Source organism: Nothoprocta perdicaria, unplaced genomic scaffold, assembly GCF_003342845.1.
Source record: "Nothoprocta perdicaria isolate Ctin4 unplaced genomic scaffold, notPer1 scaffold_1, whole genome shotgun sequence".
In the NCBI taxonomy this organism is placed as follows: domain Eukaryota; kingdom Metazoa; phylum Chordata; class Aves; order Tinamiformes; family Tinamidae; genus Nothoprocta; species Nothoprocta perdicaria.
In genome coordinates this window covers 10,439,487-10,453,007 of record NW_020454093.1, presented here as the reverse complement: position 1 = coordinate 10,453,007, position 13,521 = coordinate 10,439,487, and the positions used below count along the sequence as shown (strand labels likewise).

The following is a 13,521-nucleotide window of genomic DNA, read 5'->3' as shown; positions in this document are numbered from 1 at the left end:
AAAGAAATCATAACATCAGATTAGCGTCAAATTTTATTGATTTTTTTTTTCCACTTAAACACCAAAAAATACTTCTAATATGTTTGCTGATGGTATGTATTTCCTTGAGGAAGATATGTATTAATAAATTAATCTGAATAATAGTTTCTTTGATTATAATGATTTTGTGACAAGTTAATCCAAGGAATTCAGGGACTACTGAGTTCACCTAGCGTGAAAAGCTTAGTTGTTCCAAACTGACATTTTGCAGTTGAGTAACTCAGAAGAATTGAAACAATATTGTAAAACCGGCTTGGTTCTGGGTATTGACCAGGATGTAACTAAATCAAGTCTGAAAAGACTTTGTCCAGTATTTATAGTGTTAATAACATTTGTTTAAAGCTTATTTCACTTATATCTGATTTATTATTGTTTCTAATTTCTATTTTTTCACAATAATCAATTGTAAGTCTATCTTGACCAAATAGACTCTCTCCAACTGTGRTTCAAGCATTTTTCAATTGAAAATATATGAAGTCTTATGCTTTCTTCCACTGTCCTTAAAAAATAGTGAAATAATTTTTTAAAGTTCTTCATGTCAGTACAAATTGATGTTATGTTTTACTGAGCACTTGATACAAAAGTTAAAAAATCTTTTAGCATTTGATCAGGAAAGCAGCACATCCTATTTTTATTGCACAAAATCTTTGTTAAGCAATGCAAGAATTTTAATAATAAAAATTATTCTATTTTTTTGTGTACATGTTTGTGTACATGTACTTTTCATGAGTACCTATTTAAAAAAAAAGGTATCGAGCCCAACTCTAGGGTGGACAAGTTAAGAGATTATCATAGATTTTAAATTCATTTTATCTTGAATTGTTATGGCCTGGGAGCTAAAAAAATGTTACTTATCTTCTTGTAAAATAATAATAATTCCACCTAATACGGTAGTAAATTCCAGCACAGAGATTGCAATACCATAAAGTACTCCACTCAGCAGTTCACATTAATTAGGCTACAGCCCTAGATAAAACTCAGAGTTATATATCTGTGGTAACTTCAGCTGCCTCTGTCCCTTTTCTTTAGAAATGTACATCTAAAATGTTGAATTTTATTTTCTTTTATTTTTTAAGGATGTTCTGCTGTTAGGTGCTGTTGGCGCTTACGACTGGAGTGGAACAGTGGTTCAGGAGGCTTCAAACAAAGTGACCACCTTTCCAAGTCATGTATTTGAGAAGATTCTACAGGACAGAAATCATAGCTCATATCTAGGTAAAGAGCTGAAATATAAATCTTGAAAGGTATCAGATATTTCTCCAGATAGTAAAAAATGCTGTTATGGACAGATTCCAGTTAAGAGCAGATTTGGGAAAACAAGAATTTTGCATCTGAAAACATTTTATATACTGGTCAATTGATCACTAAATGTAACTTTTTTTTTTTATTCTACTAGTACCAAAGTGCAAAAGCACAAAAAAAAAAAAGAAAAAGGGGCCTTATGACAAAGACATAAGAAAGACTGCTTACTCCATCATGTTGATTATATTGTGTACCTTTAATTTTCATACTCCTTATTTACTTCTCTAATTACATGCAGATCAAAAATTGATTGATTGGGTATCACAGTTTCATCTGTACTCTCTCTTTTCTTTACCTTTTCCAGTTCAATTTATCATTTTAGGAATACTGCTGCAGTTTAACTTAAGTCTTATTTGTAATCCTCATTTGTTTTCCAACATATGCTTTTTGTGACCCCATAAAGCAAGACAGCTTGTCTTCTCAATTCATTTATCTGCCACATAGCGTGAAATCTCTGTAAAAGTACAACCTGCTTGTCCTGGCAGTTCATTCGAGTAGCACAAGTACATTAAGCAACTTTGGCTTTCTTATCCCTGAAGTTTTTTAATGATATATTTTCCCATTCATGTGTACCCTTATTGTAGTACTTCTACCTGACACAAAGTAAAAATAAACCCAGTTTAACTGGCTCTAGTTCTTTTGCTTGCRTAATACTTTTGAATTTTTGTTCTTCCCATTTCAAGAATAACTCTTACAATGTTCAGTCATTTCCTATCAATACTTCTCCACCAGGAACTTTCTAGAATTTTGTCCCTGATCTTTTGGGTGCGAAAAATGTCATTGCCTTTTCTCACTGCTCAGGGCACTCTTGCTATGTCTTCATTTCTCTTCCTTTTCCTCTGGCTCATTCACAAGCTCTCCGTATGAGTGGCGAGCCCAAGCTAAAATGTTCTGCCCAGCTTGCTAGTGTGGACCCAATTCATCTCCGGACCCTTTAACTTGTAGTGCTTTATACCTTCTTGGTTGAGGGACTGGAGGCCTCGTTTGCTTAGTCTCCAGAAAAAAAATTCCATGCAATTGTTAATTTTTAATCTTCTAGTCAGTATAGTTGGTCTGTCCCTAGAAAAGCATAGTGACTGCGCAGAGTTAGACGTGTATTTGTAATCACCAAAGCTTAATCCTTTTAGACTGTACTCTTCACTTTGTATGGCAGCCTGCCTAAAGATGTGTATGTTCTGCCCGTTTACTGGGATGTGGTTCTTCAGTTTAACTGTAGGATTTAGAAAGGATTTGTTTCTTCTGTTAAAATAAACGAACTGTGCTAAAACCACAGAAATGTAAAATATGTAGTAATACTAGCTTTAGAGTGCTAACTCATGTTTAAAATATTTGCAGATATTAAATGATGCTGCTTGAAAGCAAATAATGTTATAATACGGAGGATGAGGATTAAAATGTTCAAAGAAGCTCAATCAATATAAGCCCTTCAGCTGACAAGCTTTTAATATGGCCAATTGTATTCAGCCGGAGAGCTGGGCTGTGGTTTTGTGTGCTGTGGGAAAATGCACCGAGGGCTTTGTAGAAGTCAGGTGTTCCTCTCGGATAYGAAGACTGGCTCAAAAGCTGGTCTTGTGTTTCTCTTTGCTTCTTCATTCCAAGGCTACTCTTTGCAGTCTTTTTCCTGTCTCCTTCACAAGCATGACATTTTTGTGGTGTGCTGTGTACTCAATAGGCTAGACTGTTGTCCGTGCTATTCTGTGAACCTGCTTCAACTCGATCTCTGCATTAGTCCTCTCTCTGGAAAGAGGAAGTATGTGTGGCTACTCAGCTAGGCCATAGAAGTATTATCCCCTGCCACTAATATGCCAGGTTGATTAATCTTTTCAGTTTTTGTGGATAACAAATGGACAACTTGTAGCTAATTCTCTCACACGTGTTGTATGTTGGCTTCTTCCCCTAGGTTATTCTGTTGCTGTTCTCTCAACTCAAAACTCTGTCTATTTTGTCGCTGGTGCACCAAGATCCAACTACACTGGCAGAGTTGTGGTTTATGATGTTGACAGCCGTGGTAATATCACCATTGTGCAGTCCCAGAGAGGCGAGCAGGCAAGTACATTCTGTTCAAGATCACATTGCTCAGGACAGGAGTAAATAGCAATCCATTTGTTCTGAAAACTCGTATTTCTTGCAAAGTTTGTAGAATCCTATGTGCACTTTCTCTGACAAAACTGTTACATTGAGGTTAACTAGCTCTTAAATGGGTTTTTAATGGAATTATTCATTTAGTGTCAAAGATAAAGTAATAGGCCACTTAATGTGTTATTCTGTCAACGATTCTGTTTAGTAGAGGCTCAGTGACCTCCACCCTGCCCAGGAAGTTGTGAAGTAGATGACAGTAAAAGCAAGATTTGGAATCTCTTCTTATTTTCCACATTTGAGAATGGGATAAAAGTCTAGAAGGTTATGTTTTTTGTTTTGTTTCAATCAGACAAATCTGAGAGTAAATCAGAAGCCAGGTAGTTTTATGTGTACAATTCAATTTTTAAAAAAGTATGTCTTGCATTTCTTATTCTCTGTTTACATACTTCTTGCTTAGTGGTAAAACTATAGCAGTAGTTACTGGGTGAAAAGAGTGGATGGATGAGCATCTTCAGATGCTTTAGGATATTATATGACAATTTAATTCCAATGAGCACTTTCATTTATTGRTGTTTGACTCTTTCTGAGTGTAAGAATTTGCAGGGTGAGATGCTAAAACATTTTGCTTTACAAAGTCCATATGCAAACATGACTCTCTTATTATTGATTTCAGATTGGCTCCTACTTTGGCAGTGTGGTGTGTTCAGTGGACATTAACAGAGATTCTGTTACAGATGTGCTGCTCGTAGGTGCACCAATGTTTATGAATGACCTGAAGAAAGAGGAAGGAAGAGTGTACATGTTTTCCATAACAAAGGTAGGAATGAAACTACTGTGATGCTGGGATCGGGTACAAGTCTAGGTATTTTCCTTAGCAGCTGAAGGGGTTTGCTGGTGTCCCCTGGACTGAAGTCTTGCCAGGGAAGAAGCAGGTCAAACCTCAATAGTGTTTACCAGCCTTGTCTGTTCTCTTAAATCAGAAGAGCAGAGAATGATGTCTGTCTTCCAAAACAGACTGACCACATCTATAGCACCGACTTTGGCCCCAGATCTCTCCTGGACCCCAGTGATGGGCCTGTGACCCTAAGACCACTTTTTATTTTTATTTTTTTCTGGTTTGAAGTGCTTAAAGAGTGAATGGTGTTTTTATATTGAGAAATGAAGTGTGCACTTTGCCTAGGGATGGATCTTAGGGGAAAATGGTGCAAAGTCTACAAAGGGATAGAGGCCTGTGGACTCTTCCCAGTCCACAGAGATCTTCCTAGTGCAGTCTCCTCCCTTCTTCCTAGAAGCAAGTGGCTTCTCCCCAGAAACACTTGTGTGTATAATGCAGGAATAAGCCAGCTGGAGCAGTCCAGAATGAAGCCACTATCCAAGCTGGTAGCTAAGCAATATTAGTGATCAGACCAGTCTGCTGGTCTAGCTCCCTTTTATTTAGCAAGATAGACATAACTAAACGTTCAGTGGTTAGAGTTTAGGCATTGTGATATACGCTATGTACAAATAAAACACAGTCCTGACCACTTCTCTGAAAAGCTTAGCTTAAGCTAATCGATTGTTTGCCAATTGTTTTTGGCAAATCTGTTCAGCACCTAGGAGTATTCTGGAAACAGTACTAATGAGTGCTTTTCTGCTAGCAGACTTTCACACTAAATGGTTGCTTTTACTCACATTGCTGCTGTTGTCAGCAAGGCCATGTTATTTTATCTGATGCATGACTGTTTTATTCAGACCTGGTGAGCAGATTTTCATAATATTTGTATTAATGTGATGGCAGCTTTAAACAGCCTCACAAACAATCATGCATATCTGAATAAGTGAAGTAAATTAACACTTGAAGTTAATCAGGAAAAACAGAACATGGCATATTCTACTAGGTAACTGCAAAGAAATAAGTAGAGAGGAAGSACCACCTTTTTCAGTAGCAGTGCAGTGCTAGATTATCCTCAAACTATGTGAAACTGGGCAATTTGGAGAAATTCAGGGTAGAGAGAAGTACTGGAAGCTGAACTATTGGCAACAGATATCCGTCATTGTGACTGTGTCATTGGGCACAAAATAGGGAAGAAAAGAAAAATGGAAGGATTCTTTCCCCATTTTGGAAACTGAACAAGAAGACTATCCTTATAAGGGTAGTTTTTGTTAAATGTAGATTTAAAATTATTTAAAATGAAATGTTAAAAATAAGGATTTTTAAATTATTATTATTATTTAATATATATTTGTGTAACTTGCCATGTTGGGCAAATTTTTTTTCAACTCATTTTGAATAAATAGTTTGGCTAATATTTCTAAAATTAAGTAGTGTGATGAGTGAAGTTAAGGATGAGAAAGGTATTTGCTGAATTTAGGCTAAAGTAAATGTGACTATTTAACTCTACAGTTCTCCAACCTTTCTTTCCTCATTGGCACTAGAGAGGTCAGGAGTTTAACGTTTGGACACATGTTTTTTGCATTAGTTCAGTTAGGAAATTCCATTTCTATTTCAAAGAATTATGTCCAGTTACATAATTTCCATTCCCTCTGCATAAAAACTGGTAATCCAAAACTGGAAACTGTATTTTTCAATGTATTGTGAAATTTTCAGAACAGTCAGATGAGGACAGTGAGAGCATTTAAGCTTCATACATATGGTTATATTTGCTGTTACTGCAGCTTTGCATAGCATGCTTTAATTTTGGTGTGCAATATCTGCCAAGATTCTGAGATATAATGCAAACTGAATGGGCAATACAATGGGGAAGGAATTTGGGGCTGAGAGTCCAAGGGGAACGCGTTAGGGRAAAAAAAAAAAAAAAAAAAAAACAATGCACAGAGATACTGTTCCTATGCCTATTTTTCTGCAGTGACAGTTGTATTTTTTTTCTTTTTCTTTATTTTTCTTTCCCAAAGGGAATTTTGGATCAACAAGAACTCTTGGAAGGCCCACAAGGGTTGGAGAATTCTCGCTTTGGATCAGCGATCACAACACTTGCAGACATTGATTTAGATGGCTTTAATGATGTTGTAATAGGCGCGCCGCTGGAAAGCCAAAACTCTGGAGCAATTTATATTTACAATGGATACCAAAAGACTATACGTACCAAATATTCTCAGGTAAATAACTTGCCTAATGCTGTGCTCAGTGCCTTCAGATCTGCTAGAGGAAAACTGAAGGATTTGCTGCGTTCTTATCGGCTACTATTTCATTCTCTTAAAAGAATATGGTTCTTCTCATGACTAATTTCACATTTTGCCYTTCTCTTTACTTCAGCTGCCAGGATATCCTGAATGATGTTATGGTTCTTACATTTGAAGTGTACAGAGAAAAATGACTTGCCGGATGCTTCATCTGAGCCTGTTTATATATTTTTTTGGTACCTGTGTATGAAGTGAACTAATTTCCTGCATATTTTAAACAAGCTGYTATTTTTAGGGCTGTTGCACAACAAAGAAGATTAAATAAAAATCAGCTCTGTAAATTATAAATATACAGTATTACATGTAATAGTAATAAACTGCTTAAAAATTGAGAAAACATCTGCAAAAGTATTTTGCTTGAACAGTACATTCCATATACAGAAAATATATGCAAAAATCGATTGGTTGAGCTGCTGTCTAAAAGCTCAAGCACTCTTGTGTCTGCTCAGTAATCAAACTCTCTTTTACAGAAAATTTTAGGATCGGATTCTGCCTTTGGACAACGGCTCCAGTTCTTTGGAAGATCAGTAGATGGCCATAGAGACTTAGATGACGATGGCATTACTGATGTCTCAGTTGGTGCTGAAGGAAATGTGGTTCTACTTTGGTTAGTACACCCTTTTGGAAAGGCAGCACTTCATGTTTCAGATGCATTTAGTTAATTAAACAGCAAAACAAACAAACCAAACAGCTCTTTCCCATCTGTGTGTTCAGGGCYAACAGTTATTGTCTAATTGCTATTATTGTAGCTGATTGAAAAACAGTGTTGGGCTAAACTGCTTTTAAGCATGTTTTGTCAAGCCCCAGAGAGCCCCTTTTGGCATGGGAATGGGAGAGCGTGGGGTGAAGCTAGGTGGTGGTGGTGGCAGTGCCAGCGTGAGATCCAGCGGGCAGGGGAGGGCCAGGAGAAGCTGCTGGTGGCCACCACACAGGCACGTGAGGCTGCTGCGGGCAGCGTTGCTTGCCCAGGACTACTTGTCACAGCTGGTCCTGTAACAGCCAAGCTATAACTCTGCGGGCCGGGTCTGCTGTGTGCAGCACTGACAGTGCAAACACTTCTCCCACCGCCTGCGTGACCTTTGCTAGCTGACACATGCAACTGTATGGGCGACTTGTCCTGCAGGGTAAGGTCACGGAGCAGTGAAAGAGCTGGCACCCGTCCCTGGCAGGAAACATCTTTTCTGGCATGTGGGTTTGCGTTTTTGCCAGAGCAATTTGAGTAGTTTCACAAACGAAGGAAGAAAGGCTTCTCAAAACCTAAGACCTGTGCTCCCCGAGCTGTGTATTTTCCACTACTTCCATGTGGAGCTAAATTAAAACACAGCTTGCTTTCCTATCTGTCACCCTTATTCTCACCCGAGGCTCCCATTGTAACAAGAAAAACATCACTAAATTGCTACTTTATTTAATAAAACAAGGTTATTAAAAATGAATGGACAGTTTGGACCTTTGGCCCGCAGCAGAACTCCTGCAGGTGCTCGTGGTAATTGCATTAAGGAAAATGATGCTGCTTAGAATTCCAGCATTTATGTGTACTTGATTAATGAGGATGCTCGTTTTTCACTTTCRCTCCAGCACTTGATCTGATTAATGGGTTTCACTTTTGATTGAAGTGTTTGTGTTTACATGCAGGGCTCCTTTGCAACTATTCTTCTAAATCTTGATTAATTACATGGAAGTTGTTTTTCTGAAAAAGTACAGTATCAATTAAAAATGAAGAATAACTTTTCTTCACTTTTCCAGAGAAACTCAATGACTTCCCTGAATGAGCTTAAGAAGGTTATTTGTTGGAGGGGGAAAAGGCAACAGTTTTATTTCCTGTTATCATAACAAAAGGATTAGGACATTAAAATAGAAGTTACTGATTATCTATTGATTTGAMATGATAAATGATTTGTTGTCAATATTGAAAGCTATCATATAACAAATGCAGTTACATGTAAAGGAAAAAMCATCAATCAGTAGCATTAGAATTGTCTACGTGGGGAGCCATATTAATGCTGCATTTAGAAATATACCTTAGAAAACCATTTTTAAGTTAGCTGGTCCTTTTAAAAATCACACATAGTTTTTTAAAACTATTTTTCAGGTCACAGAGCATTGCAAATGTGTCCATAATTGCCTCCTTTAAACCTGAGAAAATCAGTCTGCTGAACAAGAACACAGAAATAACCGTCAAAATATGTTTTGAGGCTACATTTAGACCTGCTAAGAGAAATAATCAAGTGGGTAAGATTATTTCAATGGCATGTTTTGTATTAATTTCTTCAAAAACCCATTATTCAAATAGGTAGCAGAAATTCTGATACTGAATTGAATATCAAGAATAGGAGTAATCAGTATAAAATCTAAATGCTTGAGGAAATACTTCAGACTTGACTTCATCAGTGTAACTCACTGTCATCACTATCTCATTAATCTTAGAAAATTGAGGGATTAATAACATTCAGGAGCACTATATCCTCACTCTCCAGCAAACCCCAGGAAATATCGCTAGTGAGAAACTAATTTTTCTTCATCTTCTGCTCACCGAATTCTATAGTCTTGTTTTTTGGCTGATACCCCAAGAAATTTTAGGAAGGGTAACTGGATATCCCTGGAAGATGCCACTCCTGGGGAGAGAGCCTTTGTGAACTGCTGGATTCAACAACAGCAGACTGCACACTTTTCAACAATAAAAAAAAAAGAGTTTCCATAAACTCACTGCAGATGTCACTGGGGAGAAGTGCTTTTTTTTTGGAGGACACAAAAGCACCAAATATTTCTGAGACTAACATTGGCCACTCATGAAGCTATTGAGTTAAATGTACACAGCTTTGGTAACACTGGACTGCTTCARTGCAATATACGGTGCCTTTAGGAACTCAGAAATGTTAGCTGTAAAATAACAATGAATTTCCACAGTGTATTAGTCATAATATGAAGAGAAGACAGGAATTATTATGTGATTGAAGAGAAGATGCAGATTCTTTATAGTCTCCTTAGAATTCAGGGATGTGGTTGTAAGGCCTCTTTATCTAGTATAATCCTGGCCCTGCTGACTGGCTCCTTGCCCAAGTTACAGGCTCAGACATCTGCAGTGCAGGCTGGATTGATTGCCATTTAATGTGCTCTCTGTGGATGAGAACTTATTTCAAGATTTAAACCTGTTTAACTGCTTTGGAAAACGCAAGAGAAAACTTTATCATTTTGAGAATGTTCTGTGTTAAGTGAGTTACAGAAAAAGTAAAATACTGAGGGTGGTTTGGAAAGTTTGGCTGTTCTATAATGTAGAAGARTGCAGTAGTGAGACCACTGGCAGTCAGACTCCAGTAAGAAATACTGTTGTTCTTCTTGTAGCTATAAGATACAATGCAACACTGGATGCTGATCTCCACTCCTCTAGAGTGACTTCTAGAGGATTATTCAAGGAAAATAATGAACGGTACATGCAGAGGGATCTTGTGGTGCGTCATGAGGAGAACTGTGTTCATGACATCTTCAGTGTACAGGTAAGTGCAGTTGCAAACAGCTTCATTTGGTAGAAGAGATCAGAAGAACAAGTTGAACATGTGGAAGAAGTATTTCGTGCATGGTGTTCTCAGTGATTTACTTCTCTCAAATTCTCCGCAACTGAAAAATGCAGAATGAGATTCTGATGTCCAAGAAAGTAATAAGACCTTTTCCTATTCAGCACAGGACAGACTTTCCTTTTTTTTCAAGGATGGAGAGGCCACTGTAATTGCATGCTTCAGGTCTGCCCTAACACAGAGACCACAGTTTCAGTAGTTTTTAATTTTACTCTGAGTAGGCTCTTCCTTAGGAACTAAACATTTCATGCAAAATTTCATCTCAGACTGAAAATTTGATACTTCTGCTGACTTCATAGTAGCCTATGGTCAGTACAGGTAGTGTTTGGAAAAAATAAAAATGAAAAGAATCAGAACTCCATTCTTCCCCAGAACCAGAAACCAAATGCAGCCCAGAGAACTGTCAGCCCTGTCCATGAGGCTATATTCGGTAATTACAGAGTCTTGCAGTTAGTTCCTGCTTTGCTTTCCAAATTTTACAAATCAGGCAAATTAATAAACAGGTACATTTTTACTTCTCTCCCTTTTAAATATCTTTTTTTTCTCTCTCTACTGCATTCCTGAATAGTATCAGTATCAATAGTATCAGTATMACTATGTCTTGAACTAGTTGATTACATTTTGTGTTGTTATGGAGCCATGAACTATAGGACTAGAAGAGAATTCAAATGGTGCAAAGAAAGAGAGGAGACATGAAACATATTCGTTTTTAGTGTTGTTCAGAGGCCTAGCTACCGTCTGTGATAGTAATGCAGAACGGAATGAAAATTTGACTTATGCAACCAGGTGAGAATGGAAGTGACCTGATGGTTAGTTCTGAGGACTAGCTTCTGTAGTCTCAGAGAATCTGTATGTTTCCTAGGGTTAGAAGTAATTGTGATGTATCCATTTCTAAGCATTTCTAAGAATATTTGGGGGGGGGGGGAAACTGACACTAAAAACAGATTAGCATTGTCAAAATAGGTAATCTTACAAGACTTGTCTCCTATTAGTTGTTCTGTCTTATTTACAGTACATTAAACATTATTTTGCTATATATCATCAATTTACAATAGAATTACTGAAGCTACACTTTGCWATGCTGCCAGCTGTCATCTGAACACATGTTTTACAGGAACCTTCTGATGCAGTAAATTCGCTCAATATGCGCATTGACATTGGTCTTGCAAATCCTGGCTCTAGTCCTGTTCTTGATATATATTCTCCTGCATCTGTGGCCTATAGTGTAAGTATATAGTCTTCCTTTTGAAAAGCAAATGGCTATACACAGATATGTAATGTGTAGCACCTCACAAGCACCAAARAAGCACATGAAACACATGCCTGAGAGTGTTTCCCTGTTCCGTTTATGCTTCTGTCTGTATTGCGTGGCTTGCTCATACACATATACTCAGTCACATCCATCAGGTAGAACGGCATAAAAAGCATGTTTGTTGAGATCAAGCAACTGTTCATGGGAACTGCTGTTTGATGGCAAAGATGAAGGAATTAGAGTTAATTTAACCTACAGTAAATGAGTCGATAAAAGCGAGGTAGTTCCTTCAACTACATCATCTTTGTCATGATTAAGAACACCCGTCTAGATCATCTGACATAGTAACATGCTACTTAGTTTAAAATTATCTACAGACTGTGGTGTCTTAAGATTGAGCCCTATTATTCAGGAAATATTTTTGTTTGTCATAGATTCCTTTTATTAAAGACTGTGGTGAAGATGAACTTTGTATCTGTGATCTTATCCTTAAAGTTCAGCAGAAGACGGATGACAGGTAAGATGAATAAAGGGAATTGTTGGGGTTGGCATTCGGTTAGTTTTCAAAAGTTGGTTTGTCTGTAGACTCTGGATGAATTTCTGGTTGAACATGACTTTCCATTTCAATGCCTACTTCAAATTAGCTGGTCGGAGTGGGGAACGGGAATAGAAAGGGTATTTATGTTATAATCAGGTAAAAAGTGGAATGTCAGGAGTACAAGTTTATTGACGATCCTGTGTATAAGCACAGGATTTTCATCAACGTAGACAAATTCCGATTTCGGTCCCTTAGGGATGAAGGCACGGTAATCATTCGGAGCTGTAATGTCTGTCTGGCTGCTGTTGTGAAGGGGAGAGTCCTGGGAGAAGCAGCAGCCCCTGCAGTGGCCGTTTTCGTCCCTCTCAGGGAGCAGTGGGGATGCTCACAAAGGCCTGTGCCTCTCCAGAGCAGAGATCAGCTGCTTGGGCCGCACATCTTCCCGATCAGTACACAAATATATGTCTGCATTTGCAGCAATACAGCTGCTTTTCCTGGAGATGTCATCTTAAGTAGCTGCCCATGCTATGCCAATGTTTCTGCTGTGGTGGAACCTTTGTAAATTCAATGCTATTATTTTAATGGTACATAATTAAGAGCCTTCATTTTAAGAAAACATGCGTTCCCTTCAACTTTAAGAAACACAATCACAGAGTTTCTTATGTCTAAACTCTCTGACAATAGAGAATCTAGGTGCATAGAATTTACAAAACAGAGCGTGCTTTGCTTGTCATTTGTTGCTGGCTACAGTCAATCAAATAATCATACATTTCATGTTCCACAACTGTTCTAGTACTTCTGTTTACAACACTGAACTTTATTTTCTAACAGCAAACAGCAGTTTATTGTCAGCAGCAAAAACAGAAGGCTGACATTCAACGTGAAACTGAGAAATAAAAAGGAAAATGCATACAACACCAGAATCCAGGCTACCTTTTCGGACAACTTGTTTTTTGCTTCATCTTCTTTACCAGTATGTAGAGATACCCGCCCTAATTGTTTGTGTTATTGCCACTGCTTTTCCGGTTTCTTAGAGAAAATGTTTTTTTTTCACTTTCTAGTAGGGCCTATGCCTGAAAAGGAGGGAATGTATACACACCTCTCCCAACTTATTTCTTCAAATACCAAAATTATTCCCTTCAGTATATCAGTTTATTTAGGTCAAGGAGAGAGACTGCCAACTCAGCGTAAAGCTGGCCATCCATTGAGCTTGACCTCACCTCAGTATTTCAGTCATCTTTTCCTTGCTTTAGAATTTGGCATCCATGTCGTCTGCTTGACTCCCAACATCTGAACGCAGTTGCTGTGCCAGAGGGGATTCATATATGATAAATCACGCATGCAGCACGGATAAAGCTTTAAAGCACAGACTTTGGATCTAGAAGCAGTGTTATGGCCAAGGCCATGTATTCCAACTGGACGGTTAATCAGGTTGAAGTGATTTCTTATATCGCTCTACCAGAAGCTAGACTTCTAATGAATTTTATCTTAGAAAAGGAAAAGAAAGGCATTTTGCAGACTATTTTGGGGAGTGCAGTAAATCTTTAATCTGAACTGTTGCT

The 13,521-nt window shown here is 37.8% G+C and overlaps 1 protein-coding gene across 1 annotated transcript in view; it reads left to right on the top strand.

Moving 5' to 3' along the window:
• The window catches only part of ITGA2 (integrin subunit alpha 2), a 60,642-nt gene that overhangs the window by 33,292 nt on the left and 13,829 nt on the right, over nucleotides 1-13,521 (top strand). The window contains exons 11-20 of the mRNA XM_026037538.1: nucleotides 1,116-1,254; nucleotides 3,242-3,387; nucleotides 4,094-4,237; nucleotides 6,313-6,516; nucleotides 7,071-7,207; nucleotides 8,690-8,829; nucleotides 9,940-10,091; nucleotides 11,284-11,394; nucleotides 11,856-11,938; nucleotides 12,791-12,932. Coding sequence (XP_025893323.1) covers nucleotides 1,116-1,254; nucleotides 3,242-3,387; nucleotides 4,094-4,237; nucleotides 6,313-6,516; nucleotides 7,071-7,207; nucleotides 8,690-8,829; nucleotides 9,940-10,091; nucleotides 11,284-11,394; nucleotides 11,856-11,938; nucleotides 12,791-12,932 — 1,398 coding nt within the window. The remainder of the gene's footprint in view (nucleotides 1-1,115; nucleotides 1,255-3,241; nucleotides 3,388-4,093; nucleotides 4,238-6,312; nucleotides 6,517-7,070; nucleotides 7,208-8,689; nucleotides 8,830-9,939; nucleotides 10,092-11,283; nucleotides 11,395-11,855; nucleotides 11,939-12,790; nucleotides 12,933-13,521) is intronic.